The 16410-nt window shown below is 45.1% G+C and overlaps 1 protein-coding gene across 1 annotated transcript; it reads left to right on the forward strand.

Annotated features, from left to right (window-relative positions):
* The first annotated feature begins 592 nt into the window (after window positions 1–592).
* On the forward strand, window positions 593–5041 carry gpx7 (glutathione peroxidase 7). The gene is made up of 3 exons (XM_053854497.1): window positions 593–765; window positions 3482–3743; window positions 4853–5041. Exons 1-3 carry the CDS (start codon window positions 634–636, stop codon window positions 5014–5016), a joined length of 558 nt encoding a protein of 185 aa, XP_053710472.1. The 5' UTR covers window positions 593–633; the 3' UTR covers window positions 5017–5041.
* Window positions 5042–16410: the final 11369 nt, after the last annotated feature.

Here is a 16410-nt window from a genome sequence, read left to right on the forward strand (position 1 = left end):
GTGGCCGATGTTTCCCCACCCACTTCCCCTTCCACACTCTATATTTAATACAGTCCAACCCAAAAAAGCCCCGTTCGCTTAAAAGGACGTGAAAACTGAGGTTCAGGCCAAAAATTCTTGGCTTCCAACAGGACTATGAATTTAAATGGTAGTTTAATCGATGACTTCCCACACTCTGCAATAAATAAAAAGCGAACATGTTTTATTCAAAAGTGAATCATACAAAAAAGTCACATCAAACTTGATGAAAAAGTAAATCTACAATACCCCCCACTAGTTTTAGTTGTTCAAATATTCATTTTATTTATTTCACTGTTGGTCCTTTCAAATGAAGGCAGGAATATTTGATGTCTCGATGCATGTGTGCAAGTGAGCAGTGCAAGCTCAGATGGGCACTTTTATTTGACATTTTTTTGTTTCATTTATTATTTGTTTATTTTCATGCTTATCACTATTTTTATTATATTAGTGTATAATCCGGGCAAATAAACGAAGAAAAAGATTCCGCGCTATTTGCCCTCGTTCAACAGGGGCTTTATTTTGTAGCTTCCGGCCGCCACCGGAAAATATCTCTCTCCTCGTTCCTCGACGTACCTCGAAAAGTTTTGCTTCGTTGGCAGTCGCCGTGTGAAGATGCGCTCCTCCGCCCTCGCAGTTTTCCTGACGTTATTCAGCCTGACAGAGAGCAAACAAAAAGACCTCTATACGTTCAAGGTAGTGAACAGCAGGGGGAAGTTAGTGTCGCTGGACAAGTACCGGGGCTCGGTGAGTTTCTCTCCGTGTCGTCGAAGATGCACGATCGCCTGCTGCATGAGCGAAAAACCTCTTCATTCCTCCACACTCGGGAGTTTCAGTGGTGGTGTGAAAGGGGGGTGGACGGAGCTCATCACCCCGAGCAGCCGCTCGACGTGGCAGGAGGCCCGCGCGGGCCACTGGAAAGGTGTCTCTAGCAAGTCAGAATAAACGAGGAAGTCACCCAGAAAAGGGGGTCTTTCATCGTGAAGAGTAGTTCACTTGATCATTCTTTTTCTTGAGGCTTGAAGCTCCACGTGAGAGACGCGCACCAGTCTCCACCTGGACCGATGTACTGTATAAAGCTGTGGCATTAATGTCGTTGTCCCTCGTCCCACTTCAATGGGAAGTGCGTTGTGTGTGGAAGGGAACTCGATTCCGACACACCTGAAGAGAGTGACTGAAGGACGTCATCCTCCTCACTGCATTGTGACGTCACAAAAGATGCAGGAAAACTGATTTCTTCCAGTATGTCCTCCATCCAGAGGTGGACATTTAGACATATTTAGAGGAAGTGCAAGAGAGTCGTGTGAGGGTGGCGATGAAGTCAATGGTGAGGCGTGAAGGAGAAGTGCGTGTCGAAGTCAGCTCCACGCTGATCCTCACTCTGGCCATGGAGGAAACCCAGAGGAGGGAAGCATGTCAGAAAAGCCTGTTTTGTCCCGTGGCTGGGTCGTTCTCATCGTTTGACCAATAGATTTGGTGTTTGGCTTTTATCTGGGGCGGGAAACCCTACTAACCTGCACTGTGTGCCGCATGACCTCCTCACTAACGGAACGTCACACTTCCCTGCTGTTGATGTGCTCACCGCAACCTGGGAACATACTTTACAGGAATGCGTTTTATTTTATTTTATTTCTGTACCATGGTGCCGCGAATTACAGGTGAAGTACCACTAGAGGGAGCTCTCGGACAGTAAGTTACGAATAAAGTTGTTTCCATTTGTTTCTTCTGCACCGCTAAATGAGAGCAGCGTCATCCTGCAGTAGAGTGTAGGGAAAATTAGATATTAAAAGCTAATATATAGACCTAAAAATTAATTAAACAACTAATATTATAAAAAATGAAATAGAGACGGAAAATTGTTAACTTTAATATTATATAGAAACATTTGTTGTCATCCAAATTTACAATATAAATGTATGTATTAAAAAGTGTGTCTCAATTTTTTGGACATTGTTGAGAATTAAAAAAAAAATGTGATGATTATTTTTTATTTTAATTTGATTTTAAATGCATTTTTATAGCTTTTTTTATAGCTGTGAGGAAGGAAACACAAAAAAGGAGAGAAAACCACGTCCAGGACAAGTATCACGTAGATGAGCCACAATAAACAAACTTTATTGAGAGGAAATGCAGGACCGATACGGGCGGGTGGCGTCGATCATAAAAGTGGGTGAGAAACCTGGTGCAAATGCTCACTTCACATACCACGTCCGGCTTTACAAAATGGCAGAAACATATCTGCTGACAGAGTGAAGATCAAACACCAAAACACAATGTGTGGTGTTTGTACAGTTAAGTAAGTAATTCAGTGAGTTAAGTGTGTTTCCAAAATCATCTCTGCCGAGGCGTGAGTCAGTCACTTACCTAACTGCCTGGAGTTCCTTTTAGCCTGGCGGGGGAACCTCCCAGAGATGTTCAATACTGTTGCCCTCACATTATTTAAATCCATCTAGTGTGACCGTGATGGCGAGTTAATGGGGGAGGATTTATTGGGAGATGTTAATGGGAGTGTTATGAAAGTGGCTGTGGCCATCACTCCTGCTGGCTGTGGAGACTGGAAATCTCAAACATATCGACAGAAGTTTCATGGATCTTTCTCTCAGTCCATCCAGCTATCAGTCCTTCTACCTCTTCGTCCATCAATGTGTAGGTCAAGCATCCAGCCACCTCTCAGTCCATATATCGATCCATCCGTCCGTCCGTCCGTTTGTCCAACCAGCTGTCAGTCCTGTTATCTCTCCATCCATCCATTTGTCTGTCATGCCATCCATCCAGCTCTGTTCATCTGCCATCCATCCATATATCATCCTTCCGTTTATCCATCCATCTCTCAGTCCATCTATCAATCCACCCATCCATCCGTCTGTTTATTCAGCTGTCAGTCTTTCTATCTATCCATCTGCCCATGCAGTGTTGAGAGGACCACACCTCCCTCTCTCTCTAGAACCCTACCTCAGACTCCCAGGTCACTTGACAGACTTCCCAGTGTTTCCTAGGTCTTGCCCAGAGGACTCCTCCCACTGGGGCCCTAACCTCACAAAGTATCCACTGACCGAAGTGAAGATCAGAACAAGATTCCAGGTGAATGTTCTCTCTTCGGAAGCTGAGACTGAGGTGGCATCTTGTCAGGATGTCTCCTGGACCACACTCAGAACCCACTGGAGAGATGACCTGCGAACACCTCAGTATTCCTCCAGAGGAGCTCAGACCTTGAGTAAACGGAAAGGGATGGATGGATGGAGGTCAGATGACTGTGGTCCACAGAAAGTATTTGTGAAAACAGCACCTGTGGACAGAATCAAACCACAACTCAGGCGTTGAATGGAGGTTGAACAACTTAGTTAGCTTGTGGGTCAAGATATATTTTTTAGCAGTTAGTTTTGAATGGAATCTGTAGCAGCTGGCACAGGCTAATGTAAGGATTGGAGCAACGCTCACCTGGAAGGTGTCTCTGTGCTCTCAGGTGTCTCTGGTGGTCAACGTGGCCAGCGAGTGCGGCTTCACAGAAGAGCACTACAAGGACCTGCAGCAGCTCCAGCGGGACTTCGGGCCGTACCACTTCAACGTCTTGGCTTTTCCCTGCAACCAGTTCGGCCAGCAGGAGCCCGGCAGTGACAAGGAGATCGACAGCTTCGTGCGGCGGGTCTATGGAGTCTCCTTCCCGCTGTTCAGCAAGATCGCGGTGGTGGGCACCGGAGCCAACAATGTTTACAAGTACCTGGTCGGTGAGTCAACTGTTGGATTGTCTTGAAGAGTCTCTGGTGCAGTGTCTTCATTTGTGAGCGGTCTTAGAGCTGAGCCAAAAGCTCTCCATTGACCGGTGGACTTCTACTCACAAGTCGAGTTAGTGGAGATTCAAAGAAGTGGGTCAGATCATAGCTCTTTATCTCCTGTAGAAATGCTGTATATTCCATCAACAAAAGATTTGGATGCCGCTGTCTCTGGGACCATCAATCCTCCAGAGGAGCTATCAGCTCGCTGAGTCCGCTCCGTACACCGCTGTAAAATCTGGGCTCTGATTGGCTAAGTTGCCTCCACGTGACTAGGATGCCTCAGCTTGAGCTATTGGTGCTTCAGATGAAATGTGCTGCTACAAACGCGATGAAGCTGTCGCCCCAAACACGTCACGTCAGCGTCTCCAGTCGTGAGGACGGATGGTGGTGAAGAATAAGCTGAGCCAGAAGACAAAGCTGGTTTCTCCTCTCACGTGAGTGAGCCGAAGAACAAGGGTTTCCCTTTCAGGGCTGCCTTAGTGGGAGAAGCTCAGTCATCGAGGAGAGACCCCAGGTGGAGCACTCACCTCATGTTAAATTGAAAAAAAAGCAACTCTTCAGCTCTGCTACTGAAGAGCTGCCAGATATTTTTCCAAATTCTCCAGGACAAATCAACAGCAGCACCCACTATTGCTGTAGTCACCAGAGGGTTAAAGGAACTTCATGTTCTCCACTGTCACATAAGTGCAGCTGCAATTACGTCGCACATACTGTAACAGTTAAATTGAGCCAAAGTATGCGACACATTTGAGCGGGATCGAATGCGAATCCTCAGCCTGTCACATCGATATTGTTGACTGAGTGAATCAGTGGGCGAGGCTGCAACTTAAAGCTCATTCTAAAAAGAGGCAAGACACGGGTGCGTGTGGACGCAGGTGACTCTGAAATCATTTGTTAATATTAGCTTGCATTTAGCAGCGTCAACATAAGGAACTGCTTGCATAATGTATCAAGGTGCCACACGGATTTGATCGTCACTCAGCTGCTGTGACGCTTTTAACTTATCAAACATTTTTTGGCGCATTGCGTTGGAAAACCCGTGTCCCTGTCCTTCTCTGCAGAGTCCTCCGGAAAAGAGCCCGACTGGAACTTCTGGAAGTATCTGATCAACGTGGAGGGGAAGGTGGTGGACGCATGGGGGCCCCAAGTTCCCGTCAAAGAGATCCGACCCAAAATAGCCGCCATGGTGCGGCAGATCATCTTGAAGAAAAAAGAGGAGCTTTGAGAGAGGGAGCCCTGTTTTCTTCTTCTCTGTGTCAAATAAAGATTCTGAGATGATCCCGATTCTAACTGTCACACCATTTACAAATGTGTTCAATCGATCTATAGCTGTGCAGTCAGTTTTAGAAACACTGTGGTCAGTTTCACATACTTTCTGTCTGACAGTAATGATCGGGTTTGTTCTTATTGCAATGTTACGTTTCAGTGAGCATGTTGTCACTGGCGTCTCGGAGGAGGAAATGTTTTCCTCCATCCTCAGAAGCCTGTGTGTCAATGACAGTGAAGCCTTTAATCTCGCTCCTCTTGTGTCAAGCTTATGTGAGTGATGCGGCCTTTTGTCTGATTCCTACACGTCTGTAATTGGTATTTAATACGCTCATTAGCAAACACAACAGAGCGGTGCAGCCGGTCTCACTGGCGTGGCCAGATGGACGGAGCGAGTGGACTCGCCCAGCTAGCCAGAGCCACTAGTGTTCCGGCGAGTTCCAGGTGAGGACAGGAACGCACTATGTCCAACATCACAGGCGGTAGTCATTGGTTTGGGTTCAAGGCAACCTTCCTCAAAGATTCCACGGTTTTAGCGCAGACTCTCTAGCTCCTCAACAGGATTGTCAGTGTAGTTCAACTAGCTGCTCAGCAGCCCTCAAACCTGGACACAGCAATGATCCGAGGTTCAAATTTGGGCCCTGGGGTCTTTTAAGCATAGCTATTCTCCTTCTTCCTTGTAAAATAAGTGTCAGTTTTTATCAGAAAAGCTTTGCTGTAGAGAAGTTCTTTATCATGGACCATTGCTACGTTCCACATGTTTCTCTCACCTGATCAACAAGGTTGGGTCTCAGATTCTATTCCAGGTGGCTGACCTCTGAGTCGTGGAGGGGTGACTCTCCATTAGGCATTTTTCTTGTCAATAATGCCTTTGTAGTTCCATCTGTAGTTCACATGGTTGGACCTGCAGGTTCATTTAAATCCCCAGAGGTCCACAAGCAAGTCTTGATCAAGAGGTGATTCTGAAAGAGATGTCCATCAGTGAGAAGTAAGTTAGAAGAGTCAGGGATTAAGATACAGAGCTTGTCATTGGGAGTGACAGGAAAAGACAAGATCAGAAATGAGTGACAACAGTGTGGAGGCCAAATGAGGGCGGTCGGATGGTTTGGAAACGTGGAGAGGACAGGCAGAGTTGGACCAAGAATGTTGGAGATGAAGAAGAGAAAGACAACCAATGAGGTTCAAGACAAAGGCATGATCACTGACAACTGGCGATGACCCGTGAAGAAGGAGGACTTGCTGAGGTCACCCTTTGTTGTCTTCAAAGCTGCGATGAGACTCTTCAAAGTGGCGAAAGTTGCCTCGATCGCTCGCGCTGACGGAGGAAGGGCGGTTGTTTGGTTGGACGATGCACTTGCTGCAGACGTCTCCTCCTTCAATGTGGCACGTTGGTCCCTCGTTGCAGACGTCTCGTGGTTCCACGTGGAATCTTCAATCTTCGATGATGAATCAGAATCAGAATCAGAATCAAATTTATTGCCATGGTCAGTGGGGAGCCCACTAGCTAGGAACGTGTTTTGGAATAAAGTGCAGGGGGTAGTGGTAGCTGGAGTTGATGTCTGGACAGAAGAAGAGGTTCCTTCAGACGTTGCTGATGACTCAGCAGCTGTAGACTGAGATTTTGAAGTTGTTTGGGTCGATTCTGTCAGGCTTCTCCCAGGTGTTGTTGACAGGACTTCGGTGGCACCAGGTGTCGTGACACCAGGAGTTGATGCAGGTTCAGAGGTTTTCTTCGGGGCATCAACTGTTGATACAGCAGTTTTCCCTGGTGATGCAGTTGATGCAGTGACTAAAGGGGCACTTGGCTTTTTGGAAGTTGCTGTCGAGGCACTAACCGTTGCAAAACGGAAGGATGTTGGCAGTGCTGTTGTCGATTTAGTGTCTGTGGTTGAATCTGAAGATGTAGTGACCAACAGGGTTGTTGAAGGTTTGGAAGTTGCTGTGAAGTCACCGACTGTTGTCCTATTAGTGGTTGTTAGTCTCTGGAAGTTGGAGAAGAGACACCAACTGTTGTCAATTCAGTCGATGACTGAGATTTTGTCGTCTCACCTGAAGCTGCTGTTTTGACTGAAGAAGTAGATGTTGGTTTGTGAGGTGTGGTGTCCCTGGTGATGCAGTTGCTGCAGTGACTGAAGGGGCACTTGGATTTTTGGAAGTTATTGTAGAGAGTCCAACTGTTGTCAATTTAAAGATTGATGTTGCTTCTGCCATTGCTTTTTGTGATGCAGTTGTTGGTTGAGCGACTATGGTTGCAGCTGGAGGTTTGGTGACTGACATGGTTGTTGTTTCTGATGTTTCTGGAAAGTCAACATCTGTTATCCATTTCACGGTTGCTGGTTCCTCAGTTGTTGGTTGAACCATTGCTGTTACAGGCAGAGTTGTTGCAACTGATGGGGTTGTTGATGTCTCAGATGTTTCTGTAAAGTCAACATCTGTTATCCATTCCACAGTTGCTGGTTCCTCAGTTGTTGGTTGAACCATTGCCGTCACAGCTGGAGTTGCGACTGACAGGGTAGTTGATGGTTCCGTAGGTTCTATAAAGTCAACATCTGTTATCCAGTCGGAGGTTTTGGGTTCATCAGTAGTTGGTAGAGTCATTGCAGTCGCAGCTGGACTTGTTGTGACTGAAGGGGTAGTTGATGGTTTGGACGTTGCTGTCAAGTCAGAGTCCGTTGTCCATTCCGCCGTTGCCAAACCGTCAGCTGTCGGTTGAGCCATAGTTGTCGTGGTCCCAGACACACAAACTCTCTCCACAACATGGCGGTCCACCCGTGATCCCTCCCATGTTGGAGGTAAACGGTATGGTGCCCAGGGCGGCTGATGCTGTGCACACGTTTGATGACGCACAACCAAAAGCTTGGTAGCTATTTGTCCCGTTTTGCACTGTTGATGACACAAACCCACCACAATATCATACTGAATGTCACTTGGGTGACTCACCGGTCGCCTGGAAGCACTGGTTTTCCTCTCCCTGACATTGTAGTGGAATCGTGCAGTCACTGGTGGTCGGGTCACATGACAGACACTGCAGACAGTTGTCACTCTGTTCACCTAAGACTGAAACAGCAAAGAGACATGCTTCAAACCTAAAGAACTTTCCAAAAGACAACGTTCCCGACCTGGTTCCAAAACGCTCATTTTTTCTTTTCGACTGAATTTCACAGTCTGTTTCAGAAACGTCATCACACCATGGAAGCGTTGTAGTCGGACAAAATCCCTGAGAAGGATTTTTCTCTGTACAGCGACCCTGAGTGCTCAGAAGAAGATCTTCATTTTCCAACATTTGCTTCCAGCTGCAATTCAAACAGTCACGTAACACAAACACAAAACAAACTTCTCAAGAAACTAGAGTCATGTATGAAGCACTGCAAGTATTTTTCTTCTTTTTTTTTTCCCACGACACAACAATTCCATTGAAATAGATGAGTCAATTATATGTCTTCGACAAAATATCGATATTACAAAATTGCTGAACAAAAACCAAACATTTACATATTGTGAGAGAATAAAGGAAAGAGTATTTCACACGTTCTGTATCTAAAGTTGTTTTTGAAAAATGACAGGCAAGCCAGAAAAACACTATTAAAAATAATAATATAATAATAATATTAAAAATTATATATATATATATATATATATATATATATATATATATATATATATATATATATATATATATATATATATATATATATATACATATATGATGCAGTAGTGAATGTTGACAGAAAGGCTACTGTGGTTAGGATCACAAGAATAATCAAGCAGGGACAATCTAAAATGTGAAATAATGTCGTGAAACAATGTGAAACAATGAAACCAATAGGAGGTGAGGAGGAGAAGGGTGGAGGCGGCAGGCGTGAAAGAGGTGCAGTGACGTCGGAGGGTGACGGAGGTGGCAGTGACTCACAAGCCAACGTGTGTGAGTTGCAGTTGTCAGTGTCACAACACTCCACGGACACAGTTTGACTCCACCATCCAAGGTCGCGGGTCCGGTCCGAGGACACAGCGAGGACGACGCACATGCCTTCTAGACCCCCTGGACGTGAAGTCCGGTCTTGCCCCCTGCGGAGGGAAGCGGCGTGAGCAGAGTCCTGTCCCTGCCCGAAGCATCAGAGTCGGGCCTGTTACCTTGGATGGACGCCGTTACACACATCGTCTCGGACGTGCACGTGGTCGCGCCCCAACAGTCTCCATCGTAGCAGGTGTGGCAGTCGAAATAAGAGAAGGCCGGGGAGATTGATCAACAGGTGGCAGCAGAGGTCAAGCTCTCGTGGGTGATAGATCACGTTTTGAGTTCAGAGAAAATGGATCTATGAAACACAATAATGATGCAAAGGTATAGTAAAAAATGTTTCAAGTCTTGTTCAACTTCATTCTGACACTATCAAACGATATATACAAGACAAGTGATGGAATATTTTTCACTAAGTCACTTTCCTGCTCCTATTTGGTCAAGATATTGTTCAGGTTTTAGATCCTGTTCTCTGAGGTTTTTACATACAAATGGACGAAACTGGATCTACATATTCTACATAAGTATCATTTGACTGTTCTTATTAGTTCAATTGATGGACAAAAAGTGCTCATTTGTTTCCTTGGAAAAAAATAAATATGATAGGCCTGGGTTCAATAGTCGTAGAAGAAAGTCACAATGAATTAAATGTATAATCCTTAGTCACATGTATTTAGCGGCATTTTGTTTTTATACCGTACAGCTCATGCCACTCCCCAACATTTCAGGTGACTTCATAAGATGAAAGATGGAGCTTCATAGACCCAATAAGCAAAGAAATAGAATCAGATTTTTTTGCAAAAAACCCATCAGTTTTAGAGTCAATTAATGATTTATTATTATTATTATTATGAATGCTGTTGTTGTTGGTGGTGGTCACGGTTGAGTCTGATAAAGTACAGCTTTAAATTGATATTCATTAATAATTAAATGCGTTTTTATTTATTCAATTGTGTCTCCACATCTGTTTCAGTGTGTTTAGGTTTAGGTAAAAAAAAAACATGGGAAAATGACTTAATAATGCTCCAGATGGAAACAAAAAAATGAATAAATTATTATATATCGAGCAACATTTGTCAGTACTAAAAAATCATTGTGATCACATGTATAATATTAAAAATATTATATTTTGAGTCTCGGTAGACTTGGAAATCAAATCCTCTTTCATGTGTAAAACCTTTCAAGTATCAAATATTTTCATGAATTCTGTCAGTAGGTTCATTTTAAATAAATATTTAAAGATGTATAATTTAAATATAACTGAATTCGATTTTTCCTAAACTGAAAAATGGAAACATAATCAAATAAAACTGGGGACGTCTGAAGAGAACGCTGAGGAGGATCAGCTTGGTCCTGGTGAACGTGTCCATCAGGTGAGTTCTGGCGCCACTCTCACCTGCCAAGCTGTTATATACAGCACTCCTGGCATGAAAGCGGCTGGATCTGGTCCGGACCCAGCCTCTTCCTTCGTGTCAGCGTGTCAACACACCCTCTTCACACAGGATCCAAAAGCATCCGTGCTGTGACTCCGCTGCATTCCTGTGCCAGAGTGGATCTCTGGATGGAGCTCGGCGCTGAATGTTCAGCACTCGCTCCGTGAGTCTCCAGAACTTTGATGGACGTCAGCGCTCGTGAGGTGGAAGGGCCCGGAGACGGAGAAGCGCCTGGCTCTGACTGGTTGACGGGGAAATAGTGCTTTTCTCTCCCTCAGCTGTGCAAGACCATGTCAAATGGATTTGCCTCAGGAGTGCGTTCCCATTTCTCCAAACATAAACCGTCGGCTCACAGTTCAATGACCCACCTAAACTCTAAAATCAGCAGGTATGGAGAGAGACCCCAGGCTCCCATGAGCGGGCCGCTCTCGTGGAAACACAGCGGAGGCTGCGGGAGCTAGTTCTGACTGTTCCTGTTTCTCCCCTGCTTTCCTTGATGACTTGTGTGTAGTTTGTTTCGCGATGCACCAATGTTTGTCTCTGTTGTCAGATTTTGCTCGACTTGTTCCAAGCACTTCTCTTCTGATCCAATGGTGTCCTCTGTTTCTCCTCTCTCTCTGTGTCTGCGTGCAAGAACTTTAAATCTCTTGCACTTGAATTTCTTGCACACCAAATGCCCTCTGCTCGAGTCGAATGTCTTCCATGTGATATGCAACACATGTTTTTTTGCATGGCTGTCTACACTACACAAAGGCCAAGGGAATCACCATGAAGAGACATCAGTGCTCAATATTCTAAGGTGCGCGTCAACGAGTCTTCAGCAGTACAGTCGCAGCTACTTGAAGTCGCAGTAGAATCAGAAGTTGCAGTCCAAGTCTGTCATCATAAGTGGTCTTAATGGTAGTACCTGGAAGTACTGCGATCTCAGTCAGCATTAGATTAGAATTCAAAGGAAAGTATTTAGGAGTTATGTGGACGTATATCTGTAATGTTATTAGCAATTACAGGACCAACATTTGGAGATATTTTGTACCAGTGAATCCTATTACTAGTTTCAAATTAGATAGGAATTCACCGCTACAGTGGAAGTACTGTTAGAGGTAGTTGTAGACATTAGTACTCATTAACAGTAATTTGTACATGTATCTTTGTGGATAAGGAGAAATACTCGCAGTATTTCTCAAACTATCAGACGTAGTAGCAAGGAAATCATCGTCATTCGACTGGACTGGACCAGACCGGACCGGACTGGATCTATTCTCCAGAACCGTTTAGCGCTCATCGATACTAGTACTACTGGATCACTAGAGTACGAGGTACCGACAGAGTTGTGCTGTAGTGTTGCAGTGTTTGTAACTGCACTGGTAAACATGAAAACCCAAATTCAGGAGAACAAAGTAGTTGACTCGCTGCTTCCTGCTGCTCACCACTGAGCCGGAGACGGGGCAGTTGTGAGGGGAGGGCTCTCTGAGTGAGAGCGAAACCTGCGGAGGGAAGTGGTGAAACGGCACCAACACATATTTGTGACGACAATCGGTTGAGACTTGCTGCTCCTGAACGCCTCATTTCCTCGCGCCATGTGAAATCACACACTGAAGTCAACATTCAGTTTGGATCTTTTTTTGTGTCACAGAAAGTGATTCATTATTTCTTTTGCTCTTTCATGCTGAACTCTCATAGTCTGGGGTCGTATTACAACAAGAAATTTGTTGGTGGAAATTCATTTAGAGAAGGAAGCTGTCGTTCAGTCGGAGACTTATTTCCAGATTTTTCTGAAAGCTTTCACCAACACTGCGATTCTCAAAGCTCAAGTTCTAAAACTATTTAGTACAGAACTCACCGACCGTTCAAGAGAACTACTTGCAGTTGTGTGTATGTGTCGCAGATACTATGGTGTATATTCCACTTGCACTACATTACGCTGCACATGGTGGGGAATTAGCGCCCTCTAGGTGAGGACTATATAAGCAGCTTTTGGTGGAAGGTCGCCAGAGGTAAGGTCGTGCCGCATAGTGTTGACCACATGCAGGTCTCCTGCTGTGCCGGCGCCTCTGTGAAACACTGCGGTGAAAAAACAACTGTCAAACATGGCGCCTTTTAAACTCTAAGAAAAGTGCCGATACTGGCAACCGTTCTTTTGTCGAGGTGAAGCTGTGGCACAGCTGTCTCAGGGAAAAACATAGGGGCTCCACTGTCTGTGAAGCACGGTGCCGCAAGGCCGACAGCTTTTGTCTGTGGTCTCCAGGTGACGCCTCACAATATGAGCCGGTGTGTTGCCGAGGCGGTTGGTCTTAGTTTTGCAATGTTTGCATAATGTGTGCGTCGTGTCGGGCTCAGTGTTTCCAGGCCCTTGGTCTCCCAAAATGATGCGAAGCACTGGACTGTTCTATTGAGACATCAACAAACCATGGTGTTGGAGACAAACTCCACTCCTGAGTTCCATCACCAAGCCTCAGTGGAAGCTCGACATCACAGGAGTGCTGATCATCATTCTCTCGGTCGGCGGCGCTGCTCAGTTTGCAGTTATGTCATGCACACTTTGCCTCCACCGGAGGTGTTAACCATTGTGCAACACCCTTTTTGCAGAACTGTGGAGGGAGAGAAAGAGTGATAGTTAGAGGAGGACAACGAGAGGTGGAGGTGAAGAAGAGACATGAGAGGACAGGAAGGAGAAGGAGGTGTGAGACTGGTGCTGTTGAGTCTGGAACAAGTGCAGACTGCAGCGTTTTCCTTGGGCCTTGGTCAGAGAGCGATGGAGCTCGAGGCAGAAGCCATGGGTCGACCCGACCGAATCAAGGAGACGTTGGGCTCCAGGGCCGCGTGATGGTAACACGACTATTTGTGCAGGCCAGAGGAGCGCGTCACATCATTGGGCCTACTACGTCAGTTTCCATGGGCTGCTTTAGCCCGTAACTGGTTTACAGGTCACCCACACTGGACTTCACGCCACCCCATAATGCTCTCTGCTCTTCAGCTCGATTGAAGAGTTCTCCTCTGCCTCACGCTGGAAGGTCTATGACCATCATCCCCATCAACACATGCTGCTCTTCCAGGCCATGTAGGAGGCCTGTGGGGAAACTGGCCCAGCATCATGTCAGGCCTGCCAGAATCCCTGCTGCCTGGAGCTGGAAGACACTGCTTTTTATCTTGCGTTTTGACATGGAATGCAAGGCCTATCTTCCAACTGATGCTCAGAGAAAGTGAAAGCCAACTAGAAGAGCTGCTATTTGAAGTGAACTATTGGAGCTGGTTTCTCTTCAAGCCGCCTGTGGGTGGTCCAAACGTGCGCATGCACTGAGCCAATTGGTGAAGTGAGGAGTCAGTGAAAGGAACCTGTTGCTTCTTCATTTGAGCCTGATCCACACAGCTCGCTGTTCCATGAGGAGCGCTCACAGAATACGGTGGCCTCCAGTGGACGAAACTCACGCCTTATCCATCCGTTTGAGAAAGGATCGATGTTTGCAAAAGTTCAGCGTGAAGAAATCAGACCACAGGCAACGTGAGAGGGGAAAAGCCACCACTCACCACAGTCGAACGATGTTCCGGTTGAGCTGCGGTCGCAGCTGCTCAGAGACGCTCTGGTTAAAGAGGGTCATGGAAACTAGGGCTGTGGCGAGAAAACGTTCCACTCACTGCAGATTTTTTCAAGAAGAGATTCATTTGCAAAGCTCCCACTCTGGCCCTGAGAAAACCGTAACTGTGTCGAAAGGCTTGTGCTTCTGTCCTTTAACATCACTGGTCAACAGTCTTCTGAGTTGTGGATGACTGAAGCTGGTAACAGCGAATGGTTTCTGTTCTACAGGAAAAGCTTTGTTTATCAGCGGTAAAACGCCATCCCAACTGAGCAAAGTGTCACGAGGAGGCTCTTTGTTTGCTCCGCCATCCGTCGACTTGGTTTAAATAAGTCCAAATATATGAGCAGAAAATATGCCAGATCAGTTTTTATTTTCCATCAAACTCTCCAGTGAGCATATTTCCCTTCTGCATTTCATCACATTTATATTTTAGAGGATTTCTGGCCATCAACTGTTCCAATACATCTGCTTTTATTTCATATCATTTATTATGAACTATATTCGCCAGTAATGGTTGATTGCATTTTTCAAAAATCTTTTAATTAAATATATTTTATTGGATGATTTGCCTCAAACCACACGACGCCATTGGCACCACCAGCGCTCGCACCTGCTCGAGTGTCAGCCTGCCAGAGTCAACCAGAGTGCTCGGGGCTTGGGGAAACCCGTGCTGGACTTGTAGGGACTTATTCTTGGACACACCGCCTTGTGGGGACATTTTTCTGAGGTTCAGCCTCAATTTCAGGACAAAGACTTCAAAACAATGCTATGATTCTAACTGGGTTAACCATGTGTTTAGGGGGAGAGGCTGGGGAAAGGGTGATGGCCAGGAGAGGTCCCCACAAGACATGTTTGTGTATGAGATTAAAAACAGTCAGTAAAGACCAAAACATGACCGTAAACGGTTGCTTCTCGAGAGTTTCGCTGCTACCGATACTCTCCCACACCTTCTTCCTCTCAACCTAGTTTAGCTGAACGCTCACGGCGCTTGTGAGTCATCGCTGTGTGCGGCGCACCACAGGGCTCAGTACATGGACCCACAAATGTTTCCTGAAATTATTTCAGCTGAATTACAAACTTATGAGTTAAACATTGTTGTCTTAAATAAATGAATGTTTGAATCAGAAAAAAAATCAGAAAAAGGTGGAAAAATTGTAATATCATATAAACATATTAAGTAAATGGAAGAAATATAGTAGAAATGAGTTTTGGGACGAAACTTGAGGTTATAATGATTTAAATTACACATATGCTTTTGATTAAAAAAAACATTTTGGCATCTGGAATAAGTTTGTGTTGAAAAGGAAAGTTTCGAATTTTAGGTGTTTTGAATCGAAAAAATGAAAAAGTAGCTTCGAAGGGGCAGAATACAATTGTTAAAAAATGTGTTTGACACTGAAAAGAATCAAAAGTTCAGTGTATTTTTCTTTCTGCTGCGGAGACACCGGTGGGCTGCTGGCCAGAGATACGCACACACTGCATGTTATCAGCAAGACAGGATGCTTTTTTTCTCTCCTTTACTTTCAGTTGCAAAAATCAAAAGAACAGAAATCCAATCACAAAATAATAAAATAACACAATGAAATCAGATCAGTACTTATCACAAAATAATCATAATACAAATCAAAAAATCTGATAACTCATATACTGATGTCCTTCATCCTCATTCTCTTCACTAAAATAAAAGTATAACTCAATAAACATTATCAACACAATCTATAAAACATATCAGTAATTTATGAATACCAAATCGTATTTACTAAACGATGAACTGTAACTAAAACAAAAACTCTGAGCCTCAAAATAACAGGCGTTTTTTTTTTCCAAAATCACCAAATTACATGTTACTGGATATTTACGCGACACTCGCCGGTCTGAGCGTGACGTTCAGAACGCGAAGCATATTGCCCGAGAAATAATCATTAATTTCACCGCGCCAGATGAGCAGCCTTTCTCAGGTGTCGTTTTAAGACGGAATCAACCGCGGCCGAATCCGCTGCAGTCTTGTGTGTGTCAGATGCAGCGTTCGCGGTCCAGCACCTGAATCTGAAACTTTTGCCACCGTCCAGAGTGAGAACTTTCATGAAAGAGGTTGAAGACAGCTGCTTCAGCTGAGTGCTCTCCCTGTCTCTCGGAGCATCCCGAGTTTTTACTGTCTAATGAGCACGCTCTGTGCTGGCAAAAATATTGCGCTTCGTCACATCAAACCGATGACATCGCGGGCGTTTTATTTACCTTTAAAGCTTTTCGCCTGCGTGTCCACAGCTCTGCTGACAGAGACGATCTACTGGAGGGTGAAAACAGCGCTTTCTGAACACTTTAAATGTAAA

This window comes from Synchiropus splendidus, chromosome 1 (assembly GCF_027744825.2).
Source record: "Synchiropus splendidus isolate RoL2022-P1 chromosome 1, RoL_Sspl_1.0, whole genome shotgun sequence".
Lineage (NCBI taxonomy): Eukaryota > Metazoa > Chordata > Actinopteri > Syngnathiformes > Callionymidae > Synchiropus > Synchiropus splendidus.

Bases quoted from the DNA above. Each gene is read 5' to 3' on its own strand.
- gpx7 (XM_053854497.1), top strand. From the start codon at position 634: ATGCGCTCCTCCGCCCTCGCAGTTTTCCTGACGTTATTCAGCCTGACA. The intron at 766-3,481 runs GTGAGTTTCTCT...CTGTGCTCTCAG, and splicing joins TGGACAAGTACCGGGGCTCG to GTGTCTCTGGTGGTCAACGT. The intron at 3,744-4,852 runs GTGAGTCAACTG...CCTTCTCTGCAG, and splicing joins TGTTTACAAGTACCTGGTCG to AGTCCTCCGGAAAAGAGCCC.